The sequence below is a fragment of the Scomber scombrus genome, chromosome 4 (assembly GCF_963691925.1).
Source record: "Scomber scombrus chromosome 4, fScoSco1.1, whole genome shotgun sequence".
NCBI lineage: Eukaryota > Metazoa > Chordata > Actinopteri > Scombriformes > Scombridae > Scomber > Scomber scombrus.
In genome coordinates, this window is record NC_084973.1 from 4,235,714 (window position 1) to 4,262,874 (window position 27,161).

General features: G+C 37.9%; 1 protein-coding gene across 2 annotated transcripts; it reads left to right on the top strand.

Moving 5' to 3' along the window:
* Nucleotides 1-508: 508 nt before the first annotated feature.
* On the top strand, nt 509-19,976 carry nr5a1a (nuclear receptor subfamily 5, group A, member 1a). Of its 2 annotated transcripts, none has more exons than XM_062417241.1 (7): nt 509-517; nt 4,480-4,584; nt 4,946-5,087; nt 5,778-6,433; nt 16,109-16,228; nt 17,765-17,912; nt 19,723-19,976. In XM_062417241.1, the coding sequence occupies exons 2-7, from the start codon at nt 4,483-4,485 to the stop codon at nt 19,974-19,976; spliced, it is 1,422 nt and encodes a 473-aa protein (XP_062273225.1). In that variant the 5' UTR covers nt 509-517; nt 4,480-4,482. The 2 variants fall into 2 exon arrangements, with proteins under 2 accessions (XP_062273225.1, XP_062273224.1); XM_062417240.1 differs by lacking the exon at nt 509-517 and adding an exon at nt 2,652-2,673 and having other exon boundaries at nt 4,466-4,584.
* Nucleotides 19,977-27,161: the final 7,185 nt, after the last annotated feature.

Genomic DNA, 27,161 nt, shown 5'->3' on the forward strand with positions numbered 1-27,161 from the left:
ATCAACAACTCATTTAAAAGATGTCTTAGTTGCACTGCTTGTGTGTCTTCTTGGTACCAAATTATTAAAATGCTTTTATAGGTGACTTTGGAATGTTTTATCAAATGTGCGTTATCATTCAGTTATGATGACTTTTTGATCAACTGACTTGAAGTTATAGTCTATTTAGGGGCCGGTCATATGCTGTCATATAGTCATTTAAGGGACCATTAATAAATTAAGAGGTTGCATTTGAATATTATGTCTTTTGTCTTAAAACAGTCCTGAATTACAGGAAAATGAAATGGACATTCACAGGACCCTAACTCCTCAAGGATAGTGAGAGGTCTGGAAAATGTTACCAGGAATGATCATCCTAACATCATGAGGAAGAGGGCACTGCAGACAGGGAAGCCATGTTTAATTTATAACACACTTTTCATTCATAGTGAAATTCAAAGTGCCACTGTATTAACCACATCAAGAAAATGAATAGAAGAATAGGTTTTTAGGTCTGTTTTATAAGAGTCAGGGGTCTGTGCTGCCCTCCCTGGGGGTCTGGAGTAGCATGCTGCTGGCTGATCTGAGGTCTGATCAGTGACTGTAGATATAGGGAGGCACATGCCGGTTGATGGATTTGCATGTACGTAACAGGACTTTTTGTGCTAACATTAAGTCATCTGCGTGTTTCCTGTCTTTAAATGTGTGTGGTGGTCTTTGCTTGAGGACCCTCAGCTTTGTTGGTTTCCACACAGTGACCCTCAGCAACCTGACAGATCCTATGCTTCCACAGCCACCCACTGCTTCCTGTCACAGCTAACAATAGACAGTTGGACTTTTCATCACGCTTACCAAGCAAAATGCTCTGTCATAGTCAATTAATATTAATGCCAATGAAATGACAATAGATACAGGAAACTATACATGTATACATGCATGTATAGTTAACCAGTGCAGATAAATATAGTAATGTGCAAAAATAAACCAACAGACAATAAATAAATCTGTATCTATGTATCTATGTATAGTATATTTCTGATATGGCAATTTAATTTAAAACAGATGTCCAACACCTAACTTTGATATGTAACATACAATCACCAGCCATTTTTTTAGGCATTTATGCTATAAATTCTACTTGTTTTGAGGTTTATACATTCAGTTTTTGTTGATATCGTTAGAAAAGTGATGATTCTAGTTTATGTTTATTACTGAGTTCGTACAAAGTGATGGTGGTGTACTGAGGTACATTATATTGACTGGTGTTCCTAATATTTTGCTCCTCTCATGTATGTTAATGGAGTGGATAATATCAGGAACACCATACAATATAATGCTCCCTAGTACACCTCCATCACCCACTATGACCTCAGAAGGTAATAATCATAAAGTAGAATTATCACATTTTTGACAATGTTAACAAAAACTGAAAATGTATAAACTTCATAAATGTAGAATTTATAACAGAGCTGTTGTATTGGATTGAATTAGATTGCACATGTGTTCCTAATGAAGAGGCCAGTGAGTGCATATCCTAATTAATATTAATTAACAAACATAACGACAAAAACAATAATATTTTATATGTTTTATAGTATGTATTTTTCCTCATTTCATATTATTATTAATATTATTATTATACTGTATTTCTATGCTATAAGCGTAAGAATCAGCAAATGCAGCAGAACTGTATAATCATATAATTTCACGTGTCCGTGCATGCCATTGTTCTATCCAATGAATCATCTCAAATTAAAAGTAAAGAATTAACAATAATAATAATAATTAATAATCATAATAATAATAATCATAATAATAACTTTATTTGTATAGCACTTTTCATGCAATAAATGCAGCTTAAAGTGCTTTACAACAAAAATAAATGACAACCACCAAGTGCTTCACATAAAAGGAACATAAAAGGAGCATATGTTAAAAAAAGGAACAGAAAAGAAAGAGGAATGAAATAAAAACATGAATGGAATATAAGAGAGAATATAACAATAAATCATATTATAATTATATATAATATAAAATAATAAAAATAGTACATAGTAAATTTAGCTAAAAAATAGAATAAAAACAATATATAAAATACACAACTATTAAAAGAAGTGCAGTAGTGACTGAATTAAATTCATTTATATTATAAATAATAACAAAAGGATGCTCATCTATAAATGTGTTGCTTAGGCTAGAACCATTATGTGTGTGTGTGTGTGTGTGTGTGTGTGTGTGTGTGTGTGTGTGTGTGTGTGTGTGTGTGTGTGTGTGTGTGTGTGTGTGTGTGTGTGTGTGTGACATGACTCCTCCATCAGCACCACTCATCTGTGCTGTCCAGGCATGTTACTGAACAAGCAGCGAGCATCCTGTCACGTCACTCCCCCATCCACCAATAGCAGCGAGGCAGTCTAACTTTTGTGATAAGGGAGGCGCAGTAAAGGGCGAGCGGACCGGAGGAGTTTCACTCTGAGCTCTTCAATGGTCATCTTCACACACACGTTCCACACACTGGCCCTGTTATAGACAAGGTCCATCCGGATTTCTATCGGTCCTTTTTTTATTTTAATTTTTTTTGCTCCTGGGCAGCTCATGCACGGCTGCAGCTACACCTACATTCAGCTTTGAATCATCAGACAACCACAAGTGACTGGCTGCTGTGTGCACTTCAGATGCTGGGAGACAAGACTCACGGTAAGTCTTTCCACTTCTCTGCTGACTCTAAACTAATGATAAAGATTTGCTCCACTCAATTAACCAGTTTAGGCTCAATAGACTCATGTGCATGTTGAAACAAAGGCTTGAAGGCCTGAAACTGGACATAATAACTCCAAAGCATCCATAGATCTTTAACCTGTTGTTCAATGTCACAATAATTGCCTGATAAGGAAACTGCAGCAGTAAAAAAAACAGTTATGCAACTATACACACCTGAATTAATGCAAAATAGGATTATTTATTGTAAATAGGCCTATTAAAATAGCAGTAGCTATAATTTACAATGCATTGGTTTTCAATCATACAATAAATCATAAATATAGCTAATTAACCCTAATGTGCAAATTAACATAAATTAAATAGAAAAACAATATCATTGAATAAAAGAAGGCTATGATACCAATTATAAAAAAATAAATAAAATGTTATGACTATAAGCTACTACGATAGAAACTAACGAAAGCCTAATAATGTAAACATCACAACAACAAAAAATAATTCATAATAATGTTTTTTTAAAAGCACACGTGTAAAATTAGGCTAATTAAAAAATAGTAATGATGCTGTTTCTAAATGTGGTGTTTGTCTTTAGATATGTATTTATTATATAGTCTCTATAGGTCTGTAACCTACACACCTGTGTTGCTGATTATGTCGCGCGACACCGCTGATTCGTCCTCCAGCAAACCCCGCGAAACCCCTGGCCGCGAGCTGCTTCGTGTGCTTCGCGGCAGGCCTGAACACTCTCCTCCTCTCTGTCACCCTGCTCTACTCAATTCGGCTCAATTCACTTCTTCCCGATTCGACATGGCGTTATATCGACAGCAGGATAACTTTATTTTTCTCTCGACGAGACACCGAACCAAACCCAGTCGAGTTTGCCTCCTTAAAAAAGGATATGCTAGCCGAAATGCTTCTTTTTTTCCCCTTTAATTGTTCAAACGTACTAGCGGAGTGATACATTGTTTTTCTCACTCAGTGATAGACGCTTCATCTGTCAGGTAGGTTAGCTCAATGTGTGTTCATGTGCCAGAGTCAGCTTTTATGCAGTCTATCCACCTTATTATAATGTCATAAATCCATCATAGTATATAGGCTATGGGGCGCTTTCAAACGGATGAAAATAATACATATGATAAAAAGCGATTTTTTAGAAAACGAAACAAAGCATATACTATGTTTGAATGTGGCTGCATACAGCACAACTCAATTACAACACAGACACATAGACACTGCCTGTATGACTTCTGTTAATCTAAGTGTTATATTTATATCGATAGCAAATATTAAAAATGATGTCCAACATGTATGAATTTATTATTTTAAATTTACAAATAAGCTTATTATTAATCCTTATTTTAAAAATATGCATACACATATTATTTAATTCTGAATTGAATATATATCGAATGTTTGCATTATATATATCTATATATCTATATCATAAATAACTAAGGAGCATTTTTTAATTCTTGAAATTGTATTTGAAAAGCAATTTCATGTAGCATTTATTTATTCATTTTTGTCAGATTATGATGCATTTAATTTAGGGCAAATAATTATTTTTTTAAAGCAACGCCTTCATATATTTGAGGACACATCTACCACACCACTAAATTAAATGCCATCTATTTCTAACTTACATTACGGTATATAAGCGCATTTTTTTTTCTTTTTCTTCTTCATATGTATGTGAATGTGTATGGATATTTGCATTGCACACTTACGTGCCGCGTTTCCTCACTGCGTGAATGTGTGTGCGCAGCAGGTGTGACTCTGAAGGTTATGGAATACACATATGATGATGATCTGGAAGAGCTGTGTCCTGTGTGTGGAGACAAAGTGTCTGGATATCACTACGGTCTGCTTACCTGCGAGAGCTGCAAGGTATTGACCACCACTGCAACACAAATAATAATAATAATAATGATAATAAATCATGTGTAATTTTATGAAGAAGCGTCGGCATTTGCACTGACCTTTAAACGAATTATTACGGATAATCTAAACCTCTAAAAACGGTTAGCCTCATATAATTGAGATTTTTTTTAAATTGAATTTCTTCTCCTATTTTGTTAAAAAAAAAAAAAGCTAAATTAGAAACATTGAATATTATTCACCGAAAGTATGCAAATATGTGGAAAGAGTCCAATTTGATTTCGAAGGCGGAAGTTTGCATCCTTAAAATAAAACATATAATCTAACTTTTAGGTGCTGTTTCTTACATATGATCTGTATCTGTATTCAGGGCTTCTTCAAGAGGACGGTGCAGAACAACAAGAGATACACATGTGCGGAAAACCAGGAGTGTAAAATAGACAAGACGCAGAGGAAGAGATGTCCTTTCTGTCGCTTCCAAAAATGCCTCAACGTCGGGATGCGGCTTGAAGGTACAGTTAACAACCTGTTTTCTCTTTTAACAACAACAATAACCATACTAATAACCTATATGATTATATTATTATTTCGGACAAATTATTTTTTTCTTACACTATTTGCTTTGTTTGTTTCACAATAATTTTAACAGTAATCAGTATTATCTAACTGTAAAGACTTCTCGTGTGTCAACTTATTATATATTTTTATTTATTTGGTTTATTTTGCTATTATTTTACAATTTGATCCCATGATTACTATTTAAAAAAAAAAAAAAGCCTTTTTGATTTGTGGGCTGGTAGCTCTCATCGTTGCTTTCTATACACATGGGATGGAATTAATTCCCAGACAGCAATGCAGGAAAGCACCTGCTTCCGTGGCAAAAAAAAATGGACACATTCTTGACTTACTGATAAAACCCCGGAGACTCCCATGTTTTAAATCAAAAGCTCTATTTAGGCTACAAGAAGGAGTGGGGCTGCACACACCCTTGGGGATTCTTCTCAGGCCTAAAAAGGGAAGCAAAAAAAGACCAACATGTCTGCTATTAACTCGGTCTGCAGGAATATTTGGGAATGCTGGAGAAATGCATGTTAGGTTTTTACTCAGCTTTAGAAAAGAGAGCTTGGCATTGCAGGAGAATTCAGCAGAGTCACTGTTTCATCTGTAAATCTGTTTTTCACCTCTCGTCTCTTGTGTGACAGCGGTGCGTGCAGACCGCATGCGTGGGGGGAGGAATAAATTTGGCCCTATGTACAAGAGAGACAGGGCCTTGAAGCAGCAGAAGAAGGCTTTGATACGATCCAACGGGTTCAAGCTGGAGAGCGTAGCTCCTCCGCCAGCCTCTCCTCTGCAGACTGACTACGGCTTCACCGGCACCCTGCACGGCCTGCCTACCATCTCCAAAAGTCTCCTCCCCTCCACCCCGAGCTCCATCACCCCCACAGACTACGAGGCCAACCTCTATGGACCCCCATCCCTAGGCATGGCCATGCAGTCCCATGTCCCCCTTACCACTCAGTACCAGTACACATCCCTCCCAGGCAGGGCGATTAAAGCCGAGTGCCCCGACTACACCAGCTCCCCCGAGTCTCTGACAGGATACCCCTACCCAGAAATGTACCCGTCAGCCTCGCCGCAGCCTCCCAGCCTGCCGCCGCTGGTGCTGGAGCTGCTGCGCTGCGATCCAGACGAGCACGTGGTGCAGAATAAGATCCTGACTCATCTGCAGCAGGAGCAGAACAGCCGGGGCCGGCTGGACAAACCCAGCACCTTCAGCCTCATGTGTCGCATGGCAGACCAGACTCTCTTCTCCATAGTGGAGTGGGCTCGGAGCTGCATCTTCTTCAAGGAGCTCAGGGTGAGTACAAGGAACATTATCCTGTCCTCATGCTCACATACCCATGCATGCACACATTTCTACTAGAGGGGAACATTTCACATTTTACAGCTCAAGCTACAGTTATTCTCCCTTCCATAACACTGGTTTACATATCACACACACTACATCCAGTTTTAGATTATATCCTGTAAAAAAAAAAGAGAAAAAAAGAAGGTATTTTTGCAGCACACTTTCAAGCATTAAAGCAAAATCCTCTTTTTGTCAAAGTAAAATTTAATTGTGAGCAAACCCTCAAGTCATGTGTGCCTGAATCAAAAGATAAATGAGCTTTTATCAGCAAATAACAAGAGTTACTGATGCATGCTGCACTTTACACAAACAAAAGAAAAAAGGAAAGTTGAGGACAAAAGTTACATTTGGATGAAATGTTGGCCGGAAAGCTGAAGGAATTCCAATTCAATGTGGCTCTGCGCTGACACCTGAATTATAAAATAATGCTCCCTATTCAGGGCACTATTTGTCTGATGTTCAAAACTGATTCTCTTTCATCACAACTTATCGTCCTGCTTTCACTATTAAAAATAAAATGTTTTGTTTTAAAATGTATTTTTAAACACTATATCCTGTCGTTCTCTGTGTAATCAGCTGGTTCAGACACAAAATCTGTGTCCTCGTGTGTCAAAAATGTTAATTTAACAGTGAAATATCTCCCCATCAAACAGGAATAATTTATTCTGGCTTGATAACTGCTGTACGAGCGCTTACTTATCTGCCACCCAAAACAAATGGAAACAAATTTTTCTCTGGGCTTAAATCTTAAAATAAAAAGTATTGCAACAAAGCAGTCAGGGTTTAACCAGCGAAGTAAAAGCACTTCAACACAAGTAAGAAATAAGCCTCATTCATGCTGACCACAATACAGCTTTTTAAATATTTCTCTTTTACTAAAATATTAATAGCACTAAAAATAAGTCATTTGCTTTGTGAGAAAATAAAAAGAGGAGAAATGTTTTTATGAAAAGTTTAAAGGCCCTCATGCCTATTCAGCTTGAAAAAAAACACAGGAATGCTTTTAAAGCTGATGAAGTTGACTCATACACACACACACCCACGACTCACTCGCAATTAACTCACTCAGAATGGACTCACAGCGCACTTTGAGAGCACAAACACCACAGTTTGGGAACACTTCATTTCCTCCATGGTGTTAAAATCAACTTGCAGAGACAAAGAAGTTTCTCGAGCTCAACTCCATACTAAGACAAGTAGAAGCACAAAAATACTCATTTAACCATTTGTGCCTCATTAAGGACATTTTTGGCTTTTCATTTTAATTTTCTCGATCATTTTGGGCTGTGTTCATGCAAATGGAATCAATTTCTCAAGGTTTTTTTTTTTTCAATAAAATGTCCCCATTAAAACCAATTAATACTACAGTTTTTAAACCCCCTGCCAAAGTATCTCTTTTTCATGCATTCCTGCATCCTGGGAAAATTGTATTTTTTTGGGCCGGGGGGTTTCTCGTACATAATTTAGCTGTATTTTGCCTATGGGAAAATACAATGCAGTTTCCCTCAGTCCTTCTTATCCCATATTATGAAGCACAGCAGACCAATGAAAAATGTGAGTGCATCCAAAATGACCTGGATATGTTGGTATGGGTGTCAGTGAGTGAGTGAGTGTGTGTGTGTGTGTGTGTGTGTGTGTGTGTGTGTGTGTGTGTATGTGTGTTTGTTTGTGTGTGTATTGAAAATAATTTTGTGTGTGTGAGAGTGTGTAAACATAAATATGTGCATGTGCAGCTACAAATAGAGAATATGTACTGTCTTGCATTTATAGCATTATGTCTAAATCTCTCTCACTCATAAACACACATGCACGTGTATGCTTATGCGCAGGTTATCAAACTCAATAGAATAGAATATATAACACTTGTGTGCAGTACATTTATCGTATAAGTTACCGTCAGTTATTGAGGTTTGAGCATTACAAAAAAACTAAAAGTTGTATTATGTACACAAACTGGCATTTAAAGGGTTAAAATTGAAAGTGTAAAGTAATATTAATGTATAATATTTTCTAACTTTTGACGCAGACATTTGTCCCTAATGAGCCATTTGTAACACCTTCTCAAGAGAAGCTACAAATAAATTAAGCTTGAAATGACTGCACCACCTTTAATGAACACCATGAACAATCATTTTTAATAGAAATATTTGAGATGAAAGACATTTTTATATTTTCTATGTTTTTATCTATTCATGGCAGCTGCTGCTTTATGTGTATAATCTTTAATGTAATGATGCTGCAGCTGTAGAAATACACAGTCACCATCTAAAGTCTTATTAGTGTGGTGGAGTGCTATAAGTAATTATTCCTGGTTGGTGTTGCTAAACAGTGGCTGATCACACACACACACGCACGCACACACGCACACACGCACACACGCACGCACAAACACAAACACACACACACACACACACACACACACACACACCTCTGAGGATAAAGATTGGACATATATTATCAGCGTCTCCATCCGTCATCTCCGGCGCTGTGATTGTCTTTGTGAAGCTGTGTCACACACACACTGTAGCATCAGACAGTTTGGATGATTTAGCAGCTCAGTCAAATTGAAGTCCTGTAGGGATCGATACTGCTGTTGTGGCTTAAACATGCTGCTGCTGCCAATATGGCTGATTACACCTACTGCTCACTGTATAAATGAAATGATGAAATTCTTTTATGACAAATCAGGTCAGTTACACAACAAAGAAGAAAATAACCTTCTTCAGTGTGTCATAATATAATGCGCCGCGCTGAAAAAAACAAACATCTGTCGACAAGCCATGGTCAAACTGATTCAACCAATTAAACAGTTTAACTAGCAACAAAAGGTTGATTTTGGCCTTGGTGAGATTTGGTGAGATTTCTTTCAGTATTTGGATCAAATAGAAGCTTATTTACCCAACATCAGTCTGCTCCTTTCCTGCCTCACACTCATTCACTCGTTTGCATTCACCGCTGGGACATGTAGTCGCTGAGAGCTTCACAGTCTTCATTGCTGGTCACTCTAATGCTAGTTAAGCATTTATAAACACTTTTAGCTTTACTCTTAGCAGCAGCAGAAGCAGAGGCTGGTCAACCGAGAATCATTAGTTTGGTATGTGTAAAGCTTTGGCTGGTTTCTCTATGTTTGGATTCTCTGCTCCCACCATGAAGGCAACACAGTGAAGCAGATGTGTGTTCACACAAACAGTAACAGGATTCAGGCATACTTTTGTTATTATTGGTATTATTATTAGTAGTAGTAGTAGTTGTGGGCTGAGTAGTTGCTGGGGTAGTATTGTATTCACAGACTTTTTTTTGTTGGTTTTATTCATTTAATGTTTTGATAATGCTTAAAATCTAGTCAAATATGTGCTAATTATTTTTTAAAGGAATGATTCTAACCATTTTATAGTGTTTTCTACCTATGATACTTTTTCTCCATTTCCCCCCACCTCTTATTTTAACTCCATGATATATGAAATGTTGTATCCATTTGTCAGTTCTAAGTCAATATGGGACGACAGGTGCCACATTTACATTGACACTATTAAAATGTCAATGTTAATTAATGTGCATTGTACCCTGGAATTTGCAACATTAGATTTTTGGCAGCAGGATTTCTGCCCCCAGTCACCCCCCCCCCCCCCCCCCCCCCCCTCTCCCCACTTCCCAGTTATTTACTTTTCCCTGTTTATTTCTTTGGAAACAAAGAGTTCCTACTAAACTGTTGACAGTGTGGCTGGGTGTCCCGTTGACGTCATTGCGTCTTACTATTTCTTCTTACTTACTTCTGCTGTCTCTCTTGTAGTTCTAAAATAACTTTAACAGCTCTGTCCATGTCGTGATAGGCAAAACAAAGTAAACAAAGACAGGAAATGGTAACAAAGAACACTTCTTGCTTTATCCAGAATATTTTCGGCAAGTTTTGGAGAAAACCACAGCAAACAATGTGTTGAGTGTGGAGGCCTCTGTGCACACTCATAGCTCAACCGCCATCTAAACCTGCGCTACGATGTCTCGCTTGAATTGAAAAAAAGCCTAATACTATCAGCTGAAGTCCTGTTATGTTGCCCTTAATGTTTTTATTGATAAAATGAAACTGACGCGGTAACATTGCAGACGAGTTTCCATTCACGCCTTTACAACTCATTTCACAATATGTCAGCTATGAAAAACGATGTCTGAGTTCATGCTTTCTGAAAACACCCAAAATATAGAGTTTTCATTATTGTTACTTTTGTACATTCCCTGTCTCAGAAACAAAGAGCTCATTGTGGTGATGATGGTATTTGTAGCACTTTCTTAAACTAACAGCAACAAGATACATCTTTGTACTTCTACTTCAACAGATACACGGCTGAAAGACTCCTCTGCATTACTATCCAGATTTTAAACTGATATTTTCTCGTCTCTGTTACCAAGTTATATTCAAAGCAGTGATTTTACATTTTCTGAGAATACGTTGCAGAAATGCTTTGTGTAATAAAGTAAGAACTGCTAACTCCCAAACACAAAGTATGGGTTGTGTTGTGTAGCTTTATGTATTTAGCTGCTGACTGACTGAATACATGCATCTGTAGCAGTAATCAGACTAATCAGTAATGAATGGTTTGGATCTGTTCTGTTCTGTACAATTACTGTACACTGGTTTTACTATGAAGTTTGCCTAGAGGAGGAATCTCATCAAAAACTATTACCTTCATGGTTGTTGACGTCTTGTTATGGATATTAAACAAAATTATTAAAAAAAGGTAGCCTTATCTTTCTTTTCTAGTCTCTGCTCCGAGAAAAGATGATTATATTTGATACTCTGCTGTTAATGAATGCTTGGTATCTTTCTCTTGAAATGACATGTGTATTTGTTTTGTCAGTTTCACATCAGAGGTTTGAGTGCACTGTGGTAAGAGTTAGGTACACATGTTGCTTAATGTTAGAAGATTAAGGTAGGATTATTGTTTCAGTCACACGTTCATAAGGTAAACAAGTTTTTCATTCTTTAAGTCACTGTGGCCTTTTTGCATAGTAAACCAAGGGCTGTGAGTGTGCCTGAACATAACCACAACAAAGTTTAATCATGTTTTTCTTTATAGGAGACAAAAAATATAATCTGTCAAACTATTTTTATTACCAACCTGCCAACCATTATAATTTACCTACTACTCCAATAATGTAAATAATGTAATATTCATTTAATTCCAGGCTTCTTGAGCACTCTGCGTGCTGCAGCTCATGACTAAATGAATTCACAACTCTGATAGATACACTTCCTGCATGATTTCACTTTGCACTGGTACATTCGTGAGTTGTTTGACACTCGGTAGCAAAAATGGTGACAATGTATATGTGAAGATGGTATATTAGGGGCGTGCATTCAGTTTAATCTGCCTCCCTTTTTCTAATAAGTTATCTTGCAGTGTGGCAGCATACCAAAAATGCCACAATCTAAAAAAAAAGTCACATTCACAGCTTTCCTGTTTTCACTTCTTTTGTAACATGACAGTTTTTCTGACCATCGCAGTCTTATTTTTGGCGTCCTCCCCCACAGCCTCACGTAGGATGAAATTAAACACATCTGACGCATTTCTAGCGATGTTCGAGCAATTTTTTTTACATTTTTCTTAAGCCAGCCAGCAGCCAACACGGACAGTGAGAACAAAGCTGTGCATATTTTGCCAAAAAAGCCTCCCGGCAGAAAGAGCTGTTTCCCTGGGCCTGGATAATTACATTCCACGCAGACGATAACAGGGGAATGTCAGCTCTCCACTTCGGCTCCGGTGCTCTGCTCGTCTACATTGTTATTAAATTGTGAGCAGAATGGAAGCTATTGATTGCCGCGGCTCCCCCCAGAGGTGGCCTTTGTCGTGTCTTGTGTTTGACCTTCCATTCACCTGTTGAACGTGGAAGATGTTGCTGTGGGAGCGCGCACAATGACACACACACAAATGCTCAGTTATTACAGGCAATGAACTAGCGATAAGCAATTTAAAAAGTGAAATGTCCAAGAAGATTTTCAAGAGTTTTGCTCAGAAATGAAATGAAATAGATATCCAATTTGAGCTACAAAATAGAGATAAACTATTCAAGGGTTAACTTACTGGATAGTTCATATTTTTTCTTCTGTATCTACATAATTCAGTGATTGGCATTGAGTATGTTCGCGTACAGTGCAGTGTGTCTTTAACCCTTACATACTATTCATATTCTACACCCTCACAGTATGTTCCCCTCATTAAAAGTGTCTATACCTAATTTTGAACCACAGATCTGTTTAGAAAGCATCAATAATCGATCTGACTGATCAATAAATGTGTGATTAAACCTTGATTCATGTTTCAGAGAGCAGAGAGAGTGTATTTTTTAGGTTTGACACCAAAAACATTTACTTTCACACAATATCATGTCCTATTTTACCTAAGACATGAAAATATAACATAGCAATAATGATGTAAATGTATTTTATGTAAAGTGAAAATAACAAGAACTTAATGGAACTGTGGGGTTTATTGTATAACCATTAGAGCCATCAGTCTTCACTGCTACATCATAAAAAGAAATCCTCATAACTACTAATCTTATTAAAACTATGAACTATTCATTTCACTAAAACACATGTCAATAGATACGGAGATAATTTGACCCAGAACAGCCTCAATGGACCAATGGATGGATCATTTGTAGCACCTAAACAAAAGTATAACAGTCTAAAATATTTTCATTATTGTGCATTTTGGGTCACTTTAGGAAAAGTCATCACATTTCAGAGTAAAAGACATTTGGGGTGTTTTTAACGCTGTCAAAACGGGTCAAATTTGAACTGAACAATATTTAAGGGGTTAAGATACCGGTGTATGTTTGTCAATAGGATGTTTAATCCTCCTGTTGTCTTCCCTTCCACCATGCAGCCTTTGTATTTCTGAGTCAAAATGGACCTGGTCTGGTTTGACTGTTAATAAAGCATAAGGTATAAAGTATCACCCAATTCTGTGTTAGACCTTTTTAGCCAACTTCATTCCACCTTATTACCACAGGTTTTACACTTATTTGTGGAAATTATGGGCAATAGGCCTCATTGACATGAAATTATACTTCATTTTTGAGTTAACACCTGTTGTCCTCCTGGGTGGGAATTGACCTGAGGACAACAGGGGGTTTAACTCATTTCATCCTAGACCATGTTTACGCACACATGCTCACACATTGCTTCTAATGCTGCTACTGGACCAAATAATGAACATGGCTCTCTTCAGTAGTTCCTGAAGCTGGAGACGTCTCTGCAGCACTCAGAGCGTCACTACATAGTACTTCCACTTATCTACTTTAATGCTATGTGAAGTTTAAATACATCACATTATTGCACACAAATTCTCAATCTGTGTACTTATTTATCTTCTACTCCTAATTCTTTAAAATCCAAAGCGTTAATTTGATCTGTAAGCATGTTATCAGTCAAATGAGTCTATCTCTGATAGCAGCACTGCAGCACCATTCATTTCAGTCCTTTTTCATTGAAATTGTTGTGCCTGCTCTTGGCAGGGGTTTTCTTAAGGGTTGATACTACAAATATATTTGTGCCAAAGATGCCAAATGCAAACTGTTGCTGTTGATGTGAGATGACCATAACAACATTAGCTTCTGCTGCTCCAAATATGACACTCACTTTCATCAGCCTTGTGGTAGACAGTGGAATTTTTGGTAATTACTACTTTATCATAATGGTTCAACCAGCTGTATTTTCTTTACATAGAAGATTTTCCTAACTTGCAGTTGAAAATGGTTTGATTACGTTTTTTCTTGACCTTATAGTCAGTAAATCAGTAAAGAAAAGTAAAAAAAAATCTCTTTAATTCCAACCAGGAATTCATAACTAGTAAAGTATAAAAACGACTGCATTCTGAATGTTACAAGAGTTTATTGTTCAAAAATAATGATGCGCTATATAAGCCTTGAGGGGTCTGACATGTTAATGTCATGAAACATGAAAATATGAGGACACTCTAAATGGAATAATTTAAATGAGAATTCAGAGCATAATAGGCTTCACTGCGTTCTACAAGGTCAGCTGTGACTTAAACACATACCTGTTAACATATACAAGAAGGAATGGAATAAAGGTCAATGGAACATCTGTGCAACTCTAAACATATGGAACAAAAGCTTTCCTCCAATTTCTGTACCTCCCGCTTTCATCATGAGCACTTCTGCTCTGCCGTCCCTCACAATGTTTGAGAGGTTGAAGCACACCTGATAGTAAACATTACTCTGCTACACTTCTGCTGCAGGCCAGCTGAAGGCTCTGTCAGTCATTTATTACTGATCCAGGATTATGATGTACAAGTTTATTTTCTGGGATCCCAGACTTCATGGCTGTTAGATGCACTAAAATGTGGCTCTCACAGGAAGAACATGACACTTGACAGGTATATAACCTGCTAGATCAGTCTAACACAGTTCCACACTCCAACACTAAGAGAGAAACACTGAGGAGATAAAATAAAGCCTCTCTGCATGTTCGGCACATTTGAGCCTTTTTTTCAAAGTGATATTTTGGCTGCAGCTGAGTGTCCAACTCCTCTTGGAGAGGAAGCACAGGAGGTCGCCGAGACCTCTTGCTTCCTTAACCCCTTCCTTTATCACTGTACGCCCAGACCCCCACCGCCGCACCAGTCCAAATGAGTGTGTGGCCGAAACAAGATTGGACCCTCTCCTCAGCGACTGATATATAGTTTCATTCAGATGGACAGTAATTCTGTCAGCTACGTGTCAGATGAATGTGCGTCTGGGCCTATTAGCAGCTGCGGCTACAGAATTACTGACTGCCGTGTCCTTCACTTTGCAGACAATATTGCAGCGAGCAAGGGAGGGAGGGAGGGAGGGGGGGGTTTAATCTTAAAACACACACACACACACACACACACACACATACACACACACACACACACACACACACACACACACACACACACACACACATAGACACACCCATCCCCCAAAACAGCAGATGTGACTGGGAGGGGTGAGGTGGTGGTGGTGGTGGTGGTGGTGGTGGGGGGTTAGGGAGAGGTGAACAGGTTGAAGAGGTCTCAGGCGATGCTCGTAAATACACAACACTCAAAACGGCAACACATCATCACACACACTCATACACACAAATACCAACAACCATCACTTCATTTCTCTCCTCTCCTTGTTTTTTATTGTCAATCATTTTTCAGATGATCTGTTTTTGTCACATATTTCAGTGAGATTTAGAATTAGACCGACAGCATGTCGGCAAAGTAGATGTTTCTTTTCTTTTCCTTTTAAATCAGAATCTAATTTCCTGTCATTGAAGGAATTGAGCCACGTAGAACATATTAAATACAACAGAACAAGAAAATGATAGAACATACAATTGAAAAACAGTTGGAAATAGAAGATATTGATTTCCCTCCTACAATATGAACATAGATGCTGTGGAAAACAGTAACAGAAGAATAATCAGGACTATTTTAGGGTTGAAAGAACAGGAAGATTTTCCTGAAGAAGAAAGAAAAATCTATAAAATCTATGAATGAATGAACAGAAAGAACTTTAAACTGTAGATACCCTTAAGATAATGTCTGTTTCTCTCTCTCTCTGTGTTTGTCTATGTGCTTCCTGGAGGTGGGAGATCAAATGAAGCTGCTTCACAACTGCTGGTCTGAACTTTTGGTCCTAGATCACATTTTCAGACAAGTGCAACATGGAAAGGAAGACAGCATCCTGCTGGTGACCGGCCAGGAGGTAACAACTCCCTCACACAACTTCCCATCAGCACAATATCACACTCTACTTCATTCACATTGACATCTCACTTCATTCACAATGTGGTTCAAGGAAGAATCAGATCAGTTCAGAAATCAGTGAGGATTATGTTTGCTTGATTTTACATTTAGACCAAATGAATGTGGTTATTTTCATGCCAAAAACTACATTTTCCAGTAAGACTGTGCGTTTTATCAGAAGAGACAGGCTCTGAAAAAGATGAAAGAAATGAAATTCTTTGAGGGTTAGCAGCTCTGTAAGGCAGGGTGACCCACCACACCTATTCAGTTGTGGTAAAACGCCGGAATGAATTACACTAAAAAGCCTCCAATAACAAATGAATACAGCTCAAACGTATTAATCATTAATGCATGCCTAAAATCATGTCATGTTAGGTTTTCCACACTGTTTTTCCACACTATTGTGGCCTCATTCTCCAGAGGATACTCATTTCGGCAGCTTGTATGCGCAATCTTTCAATGACTACACAAACCTCATGACTGTGGGTGAGGGTTGAAACGTAGACCTACTGGTAAATTGAGAGCTTTACAGTAGGTAAACTGTACAGCATTACTGCGGATGCTGTACCAATCCACCTGTCCACCTCAAGCTCCATATTACGCTCCATAAGACCCTGAAGTACTCTAACCCTTTACCTGGAGCAGCAACATGCTCTCTATGAAGGGGAAAGGGTTGGACCACATAGGGGAAGCCTCATTCATATCACTAACAGAGGTCTCTGTAGTAGTCCAAAAGCTCCTCAGAGGCATGCTGCCAGATGTGAATAAGATTTGGCCAGAGATGGCTCTGGACAGTGATGGGCTGTTAAGGCTGGCATGGGTCTTCAGAGGCCTATGGAGATCGGGGACAGTGCCTGTGGACTGGCAGACCAGAGTGATGGTTTTCATTTAAAAAAAAGGAGAGCAGAGGGTGTGTTCCAACTATCGGGAGATCATGCTACTCATCCTCCCAGAAAAAGGTTCTGCCAAGGTGCTGCAAAGGAGGCTATAATGTAGATTGTGTCCTGGCTGTGGAAAAGTGGACCAGCTCTTCATCCTTGCAAGGGTACTTGAGGGGTGATGAAGAAGAGGTCTTATAGACAATGTTATGATAATGCAATGTAATGTAAAATAACGATAAGATTTTTCATACATATTTCATATATGTAATATTGATATATATTACATATATGAATTTCTGTGCAGTGCGTTTCTATATATATAGAAATGCACTGCACAGAAATTCAGAGAACACAATGAACATTCTGTCTAATGCTTGAAATATTGACCAATGAACATCATGGAAATAATAAAGTTTTATAAATTAAAAAAAAAAAATTATGATTCCTTAATATTAACTCATCATTACACTAAAACTGACTACACTCTACATTTAAACTGATATTGAGTGATAGATGTTTCCTATTATTTTAAAGAGCTTCACTTAAGAGGTCTTGCATCTAAGTCTCATGAATATCAGGGACTTGGAAAATAACGAGTCGCCTCTGTTTTTCAGGTGGAGCTGTCGTCCATCCTGTCCCAAGCCGAGCTCACTCTGTCCAGTCTGGTGCAGAGAGGTCAGGAGCTGGCGGCGAGGCTTCGGGCCCTGCAGGTCGACCGCAGAGAGATCGCCTGTCTGAAATTCCTCCTCCTGTTCAACCCCAGTGAGTCAACCTCATACATCATAGTGGTCATTATCAGTCAAAGATCATTTATTGAGCTTTAAACACAATGTCATGTTTGCTGTCATCTTAGAGTGTAAATACTTTAAGATCATATTAGCTTCATCAGGCTAAAACAGCTCAAAGAAGAAAACTGTTTTTTATAGATTGTTTCTTCTTCTAAATATCTGCATTAAGAGAGACTGATCCATGATTGATGAAACGATCTGCATAACAAAACCAGACCTGAACTTTCGTCTGTAGTATGTATTGTGTAATGTATTTACATTGTGTATGAAGAGAATTAGATTTTAATGCAAAATCTAATCAACTTTTTTGGGCTTCAGGGCCATACTGTAGCTGTCTTCTGGCACAATTTGAATAGCAACAGTGACATTTTAATGAAAAAAATGTTACAATTGCAGATTATGTGCAGTACCTATTTATCTATAAGGTTACAAGTGGTTTCTCAAATGGCTTTTTTCCCCCTCCAATAAATTCACTTAATTAAATTTCTAGGGTTGACAAAAGCCAATATTACCAAAGACATCCTCCTCCATTGTCCACTAATGGCATTCAAAAGAAGCGTAATGGATGGGTCTATCATTGGATGGCAGGACCGACATTCATGTAACAGCTTGTGCAGATGGAGAGAGCATAGACGTGGCTTGCCCAGATTCCCAGAAGTGTTTGCTGTTTAGCGCTGGCAAAGCAAGGAACAAAGAGCTTTTGAATGGGGAGAGCACTTGTCATAGGCAGAAAATATTTGCTGTCTTTGCCGGCGGCTCCTTTGCTCACGCTTTCGCTCTCCCTCATCTTCAGAGTCAGGTTTGTCAGGGGTAATTTAATTGCCCTTAAGCAGTTTGAAAAGATGATTCAGAACATTGATTCAAAACATTTAATTACTATGTGAATGGATTCTCCAAGATGGGCTCAGCTGATGTTGAATGCCGGTCCACCGGAGGGCTTTTCTATTGTCTCACATAGAAACACAAACACACTCATACAGCCACCCACATGCCACTTACTCACCTTATTTTATAAAGTATAGGGTCAGCCTGTAGAAATCATAGTGGGCAGCATTTATACCATTAATGAATGAATGACAGATTAATGTCTCCTTTTCTCTTATACTGAAGTAGACCTTTAATAATTACTTTAAAAACACTAACTTACCACAACAAATTGAAGGAATTTCTCCACATGAAAACAGTCAAATTCTTCTTCATATTATCTTCATCAACTTCCAAAAACACATACTGACCCAATATGAACTAGTTTCCATTTGTATATTAAGCACATTTAAAAAAAAAGAAAGAAATCCCTCACAAATGAATTCTAACTCAAGGGCCACTTACTAGTCTTTATCCAGGGCTTACAAATGCATCTCACAGTCTTCATCAGCAAACTGAGTTTTCTCATTTCATTATGTGACTGCATAATCAAGAGCATGAGATGAAGATTGTGACATGTGATTAAAAGCTCCAGAAAAGGCTAGTAAGTGGACCTTGAGTAAAGATAATTTTGTCTGTTTGGGGGTGAATAACTATATATTTGGTAACGTCCATAAAGTTACCAAAGTTTTAAATATAAACTTACATAATTTAACAGTTTAACAGTATGAAACTAGACCCGTCTGTGGGAATACCATCATGTCCTGCTCCTTTACTACAATGTGGATCTTTAACCCCTTAAAATCCAGTTTCCCCCTTTCCTCATTGATGGTATATGAACTCTGTATGAGCCTGGTCCAGCTCTCCATTGATAAATATTTCTCCTCACTGACTCATCCTCTCTGCCTGTTTGTGTGCAGATGTGAAGCTGCTGGAGAACCAGGCGTTCGTGGAGGGCGTCCAGGAGCAGGTGAACGGGGCACTGCTGGAGTACACCCTGTCCACCTACCCTCAGTTCCAGGAGAAGTTCAGCCAGCTGGTGGTGCGGCTGCCGGAGCTGCGCTCCCTCAGCACGCAGGCTGAGGACTACCTGTGCTACATGCATCTGAGTGGAGAGGTGCCCTGCAACAACCTGCTGATTGAGATGCTGCACGCCAAGCGGGCGTGTGTGTGAAGGACGCGCACGACATGCATCACCGCCGTGTGTTGTTTGTCTAGGTGAGACTGTGTGTGTGTGTGGGAGGGAAAGTGTGAGTGAGATTTAAAAAAAAGAAGATAGACAAGTTCATACTGGGTCATCTTTGTGAGGGCTTTCGTTTTAAGCGGAGAGGAGAAACTGTTCTTTTAAGTTTGGAATTATAAAGCTCCATCTGTACTCGAGGTAGTTTTCAGATTCTTGAATGTTAATGTTTTCATATCCTGCAGATCTACATTAATGTGACCTTTTTAAAACTGGATTTCTACCCTGTTTTCAAAAATCTGAAAAAGAGCTCTACCTGTAGGGTTACATTATATCCTTATTGTCCAAATATCACATGAATCCCACAAAAGATTTTCTACGTCCCACAGAGCTGCCCAGCAAACATTCAGACTCAGAGGAAGAGGCTGCAGCCGTGAAAACACACTGAGTTGAATGTTGAAATGTCTCTAAATGTCTGTAGCTGCTCCCTACATCATTCTGTAACATCAAAAACCTAAATATACACTTTCCAACGCCACTTTAATAGGAATTTTACTATGAAATGTGGTTGTTGGTGAGCTGATGTTGATGGGAACATTTGCATGGAACCCTCTACAGAATGATTGCTGGGTGAGCTGATGTGCACTTTTCTCAGATGGATTTTGTAGCCTTTTCACAAATGAAATTTTAGTGTTGGAAAAAAAAAGTTTTTGATCCAAATGTAAGATGTAACTTTATGATTCCAAGATCAGCAACACTGTTCCTAGATTATTATTATTATTATTATTATTGTTATTATTATTTTGTGGTCTCGTCAGACTAGACTAGCACTGCTCGTTATCTCTGCACTCGTTCTTTTAGTCACCAACTTTTACGGGAAAAACCTAACGAAGAAAAGTTCTATGGCGTTCAATATCATTTTTTCTTTCAATCTATTTAGATGTTAATATATTGATATATGAAAAGCCGGGCATGTTAAGAAGAAGGCGTTCAGTTATCAATCAAACTGTTGCCAAGAGAAGAGAAAATGAGAAGGATAAGGGAGAGACGGATAAGAAGAAGAGAGGGACACAGACAAAGGAAGGTGGAGAGAAAAACTGTACACCGAGACGCTTTGTGGATGAAAAAAATAAAAGGAAGCCAGAGAAGAGGAGAAAGAGGAGGGAAAAAAAGACACATCAGTCTGCAAATGGCTTTCTTTTTTGAGCAGCAAGCAAAAGGAAGCACAGCCTGACACACAGAGAAGATCCAGGGAGAGAAAGAAGATGCATGAGACAACATTTCCTTTCAAATTTTTATTCTTTTTAAATTGCAATTCTTTATTTAAATAAGACATTGGACCCTAAACATTGAAGGTGTCAGCTTGATACTACATTTGTGTCACTTTTCAATACAACTGTACTGTATGTGGACAAGAGTTGAGGAGACAGTGGTTCAGTTTACCTAATTTATGCCTCATATAAACACTGTTAAAAACTTAATATTTATCTTACTGTCCCTTAATCCTCAAGAAAAGACCAAGACCAATATATGATATATATATGTTAATCCATCTCTTAGTACTTTGACTTCTTGACTTCTTGCTAATATCAATCCATCTCTTAGTACTTTGACTTCTTGACTTCTTACTACTTACAATGCCGTATGTTTCTGTTAAAAAAAAGGCTCAGTAACTTCCTAAACCAGCTGGGAATTGTAGTTTTTAGCCAGCCTTACTTTAACAGGAAGCATTTGTGAGGGACTAACAAATATAAAACACACTTGTACTAGTAGAGCAGACTGGTGTTGACCATTTTTCACTTCCTTTGTTGGGGACTATTTTCAGATGCAGATTAATGTGCACACATAGGATGATATATGTGATATTAAACAGTGTGCTAAACTACATCATTTACAGGCTTTGAAAAGACACACAATACTTGTTATTGGGATTAATACACTGTTGACTGGGTTTTTTTTTTATAGGATTTGATGACCCCAGTCAGTATAATATATATATCACTAGTCTGATCCTGCAGTGCACAATTTAACTCTTATCAGTGTCATAAAATCTTCCATAAGTATCTTATCAGCTTTGTATACATTATTGCAGGATTCTTAAAAAGTCTTCAATTTAGTTTTTGATATTCAAAGTCTAAAAATGTCTTAAAATGTCTGGAACTGTAGGAGTTAAAGTATTACATTTGATTTGAGTGTAATTGTATTTGTTCAGTTTATGTTATTTATCATTATAATCATTCTTTTCTCATTATTTTACATAACCAACCAATACATTTATTAATTAAAGTAAAACATGATCAGTATATAAAGAAACTCATTAGTTACAGTCCTATATAAATGACTTTAAAATGAGTCAACAGTCACATGTGGTAATGCATACTATTACTGCAGTGACTTCCTGCACCACTGTTTGCTGAGCAGTTTTAATAGTCTTTTAAAAGTCATTACATTTGTTGTTAAACATGGAATAGATAGCAGAACTATGGCTCTGTCTCTGAGTATAGAAATAATACAGTGTACTGTTTGTTGAAAAGTAGCACAAATGTACTTTACCCCCAAACTGGACTCCTTATTCAAAGCGATGCCCCATTTTTCAAAAGCACGTGACTCTCAGTGATGATGATATTCAGTCGCCAGGACCAACCGCAAAAAGTACAAAGACACACTTATAAAGCGAAGTGTTTGTAATAATCGTGCAGCTCGACTTCCTCACTGTGCACATTTAAAAAAAACAAAAAAAACAAAAACAAAACATCATTCCTTCTTTGTCCATTGAGGTGGAAGCGTCAGCCATTTCAAGGTATTGTAGACAATCACTCCGCCTGCCTTAACTTAATGTCTGCCTGAAAACACACACACACACACACACACACACACAATCATACAAGCTCTTGGTTTTCCAGTTGAGACAGCTGTGTGTAATCACTCTGTACAGTATATTTATGTTGTAAAGTGAATATCTACTGCAAAATGAAGATACATTTCAACACGATAAAAAAATTCTCCGCTTTATGTTATGAGGTCAAATCGCTACTGTTGTGGAACTGATTCTCTTGATATTGCCTTTGTTTGTTTGTTTGTTTGTTTTTTTGCTCTTGGTTCACTTTTTTTTTCTTCCTGTGACCGTCTGTCATGTCCTTTAAACTGCAGTGCTTTTTCTTCCCCCCCAAAAAGAGAAAGTGACCAAAGCATTTTGTTTTTCTTTTAAATATATTTTATTGTAATAGCATCAAAACCAATAAAATTCAATGAAAGTAAAGCTCCACTTGTGTGTGTGTGTGTGTGTGTGTCTGGTATCAATGCAAACATTCATCAGAGCTCATACATCATTCATCATATATACAAAGATACAACACAGTGGTCATAGTGTGGCTGTAGTTTAGCCTTGTCTCACTTATAATACTCTACAAACATTCACGTCAGTTATATTCTAAAACATTACACATCTGTTTTAGCCACAAGTCATTACATCATTCAATATCTCTAAAATAACCGTACTGTCAGACAATGTATAAAAACATTCATTTTTTTAGCTATTTTTACAAGGAGTAGGGCTGGGTATCGGTACTCAATACCTTCAATGTATCCACTGAAAGAAATTGATATCAAGTAGTATTGAAATGTCTCCCATCAAGCAATTCCTGCAATTGATCCTTTTTGTACCAAGAGCTAGAAAATAGGACAATTTGTATGGACTTATTCACAGCCAATCAACACAAGTGTTCATCGATTTAATGCGACATGTGATTGGCCCACTGCCACAGCAGCAGTTTGAGCATTTTGTATGTAATAAATATTAATAATCAAATCATTTAGATGTGGAGGATTGATGGCTTCTATTCACATGATGGGTATTGAATGAAGTAATCAGTTAGTATCACTTTAAGAGTACTTGGATTGGTACTGGTGTCATTTTTGAAACGATACCCAGCCCTAATAAGGAATGTTGGAACAAATGTCTTCAGAGGAAAATGATGTCTTTATCCCTCAAATGTCCATCTTTAAACACGTCTGAACATAGATCAAGATCAGCTTTAACAAGTGATGATGATGATGATGATTAACAAAACAATTAAGAGAACATTTTATTTAGACCATGACAGGAACATTGAGCACAGCAGCTAACACCAACAACTGGGATTCTTTTTTTTAGAGATATATATCAGCAACTAATACATGATTCCTTGTAGAGTTTATTGTTATTCCAACCCAGTTTAGATACAACCAAGCCCCACTTCCTTATGATGAAACCCCTCGACGCAACGGACCGTCCCAAAATGCATTGCAGTAGCACAATTCATCTCAACACACACTCAGTGAGGTGGCATGGGGAAACAGGTAGTTACTGTTATAGTTACTGTTGCCTTAACACTCTTGTGCTCATTCTCTGATCTGAGCCCACACACACACAACTGTCTCAATGTGTCATTTTTTTTCACTTCCTTTACTAGTTTCTTTGCCTATAATTTGTGCCAATAGTGAATATTGAATATTAAGTTTGTTTTCATTATCAGAGGGGCTTTTCCAAGTTCTCAGAGTAAAATGTATTAGAGTAATAAACACAATGACATGGTTCTGAACATGCCAAAAATAACCAAAATATTTCCCTGCTCTTTTATAAAATATATCTATTTGAAGGTAAGCATAAGATTGACTTATGTTCATTTATAATGTAAAATGAATGTCTACTTTAAACAAAAAACTGTATCAGATCGTATCATATCACATCAAATCGTACCGAATCCAACTGTATCATATCAGATCGTTCCATTTTAAAATGTATTGTCCCTGAATTGTATTTAGATACATATCAGATCGTCTTCTATAGTAACTGTAGATTCTCAACATGTGGTCATTTTTATCATTAGAACATCTGTTTGTAAATCTACTACGATGTGTTCGGACGTGTAAAAAGCCAGCCTGTCATCTGTGCTGTTCACCAGCTTTACATAAATATAAATGTATTATTTTATTAAGCATCCTCCCGTTGTCAGACAGTTACCCCAATATAGACTTGTCTGTTCATTTTAATACATTTATATTTATTGAAATGTGGTGATTATTGTGCAAATTGCATATTGATGTCTTCTTTAATCCTGTTTGATCTCCGCTCTGATCTCGTTACGTCGAGGGTTTCATCTAAACTGGGCCCAAAAACGCTAGCTGCGTCCTGATAGGTCAGACTATCTAGAGACAATCAGCATGTAGTAACAGTTTGAGCCTTTTCTTAGCTTATAGCACATCCAGCTGTAAGAAAAACACAGCCCTGCTTGCAAAGAACAGCGTCTGAAGCCGACAGCGGGTTTCATTTGAGTTATTAAAAAATGAGCAGAAAAAAAAAAACAGGACACGTGCCTCCTGTTTCCTCAAGTTTAAGGAAGATCTGTGGGACGGGAGCAAGGCTTTTTTTAAATGAATAACCTGGTGCCATCTATAAGTGCACACATGTACTACAGTGTTATGTGATGGACCACAACATGCTGCTATGATTTTTCTTTTTTTGTATCATGTATTATATAAACCCTTGTAAAGCGCTACACACATGAACTTTACATTAATTTCTCACATTATAACGCCATATTAGGAGCGTAGGAATAAGCCAGTGTTAAAATGTATTATTATAACATTATTATTGTTATTAATCTAGCCATGCAGATGCAGATGCAGCAGTCTGGTTATATTAACTGAGGTTTTGGATATCTTGTTGCTGAGGTTTCTGCCTCCAGCTGAGTACATTGGAGGTTGTTCCTTATACAACGTGCCTATCCTTCACACAGACAGCTGTCTACATGAATAGTTTTTTATGGGTATTGTATTTTTACTCTACTGAAAATAATAATAAAAATCTGTTCACAGTGAGGTCTAAAAAGACTGTTTCCAATGCTGGGAGTGTATTCCATTGTCCTAAATAACTGAAAATAAAAACATGTATTGGTGATGTAGGTGAACTGACCCTTTAAAGTTGCTTGCTCACCTGCTTCTATCAGGTGGGATAATAAGGATTTCTTTTTTTTCTTTTTTTAAGACATCACCTAAATCTTGTCCATTTCTTTTTTCCTTTTCTTTTCTGATAAAAAAAAAAAACACAACAAATGCCATGTGTTTAAAAAAAGTGAGTAGTTCAGGGATCAGTGTGTGTGTGTGTGTGTGTGTGTGTGTAGATGGGGGGGAGTTCTTATCGATCTGTCTGAGAACAGAACAGTGGCAGTGCAAAGGGGGAGGAGGGGGCTCACTTCTTCATTCTACTTCTTCATGTTCTTCCACTCCAGCACGGAGAGAGAGAGTGTGCGTGTGTGTGTATGTGTGTGTGTGTGTGTGTGTGTGTGTGTGTCCACTTCCACCTTCTTCTAGTGTTTACATGTTTATAGTGACTGAGGATCCAGATCCACTCCATTTGCGGCTCAACAACCTGCGGTGAAATAAAGCGAAAGGCATTAGGTACGACTCTCTGGCTCCCAGCTGATGTTTCATGTTTTTTTCCCCCTGTTTTTTTGTGTGTGTGTGTGTGTGTGCGTATGTGTGTGTTTACGTTACAAAAGAGGACAGAAAGAAGAAGGGAGGGGAGGGGAAATGAAAGGCAGGAGTGAGAGGGAGAGCAGGTGTTGGAGTGGTTAATGGGCGATTGGTGTGAATAGCCAGACACGTTCCGTTCCTGATTAAGGGAATGAACTTCTCTTTTGTCTCCTGCGGTCAAAAATGAACACGCAGCAGCACTCTAGCAACATCCATCAGGCGTTCCTCTCAGACGGCAAAACATTTAATGATTACAAAACTTCCTTTCCAGGCTACAGCCGGGGCAATTTAGAGCCATTGACGGTGACTTAACCCCTCTGGAAAGATAGGGGACCATCTGTTGTGTCCGCCTGCACATTCAAATCAACAAAAGACACCGGGCCAGTTTTCACACAGGCCTAATGCTCTGTACTGCACAGGTAAATGGAGACAGTCTAAGAAAAATACCCCCCCCACCTCCTCCTCCTTTTTATATACTCCATACATCTGCAGTGTTAGGTGCTCAGACTCGTGCACTCCTCACAAACTCTCTACTTTCTAGTTTCTTTATATTCAAGTCTTCAATAGAAAAAAAGAAGACATAATTGGATTTATTTTAAAGACACCCTATGGAGATTTCTTCTTCACTCATGTTAGATGGAGGTCTAACAGTGACGTGTGAAAGCG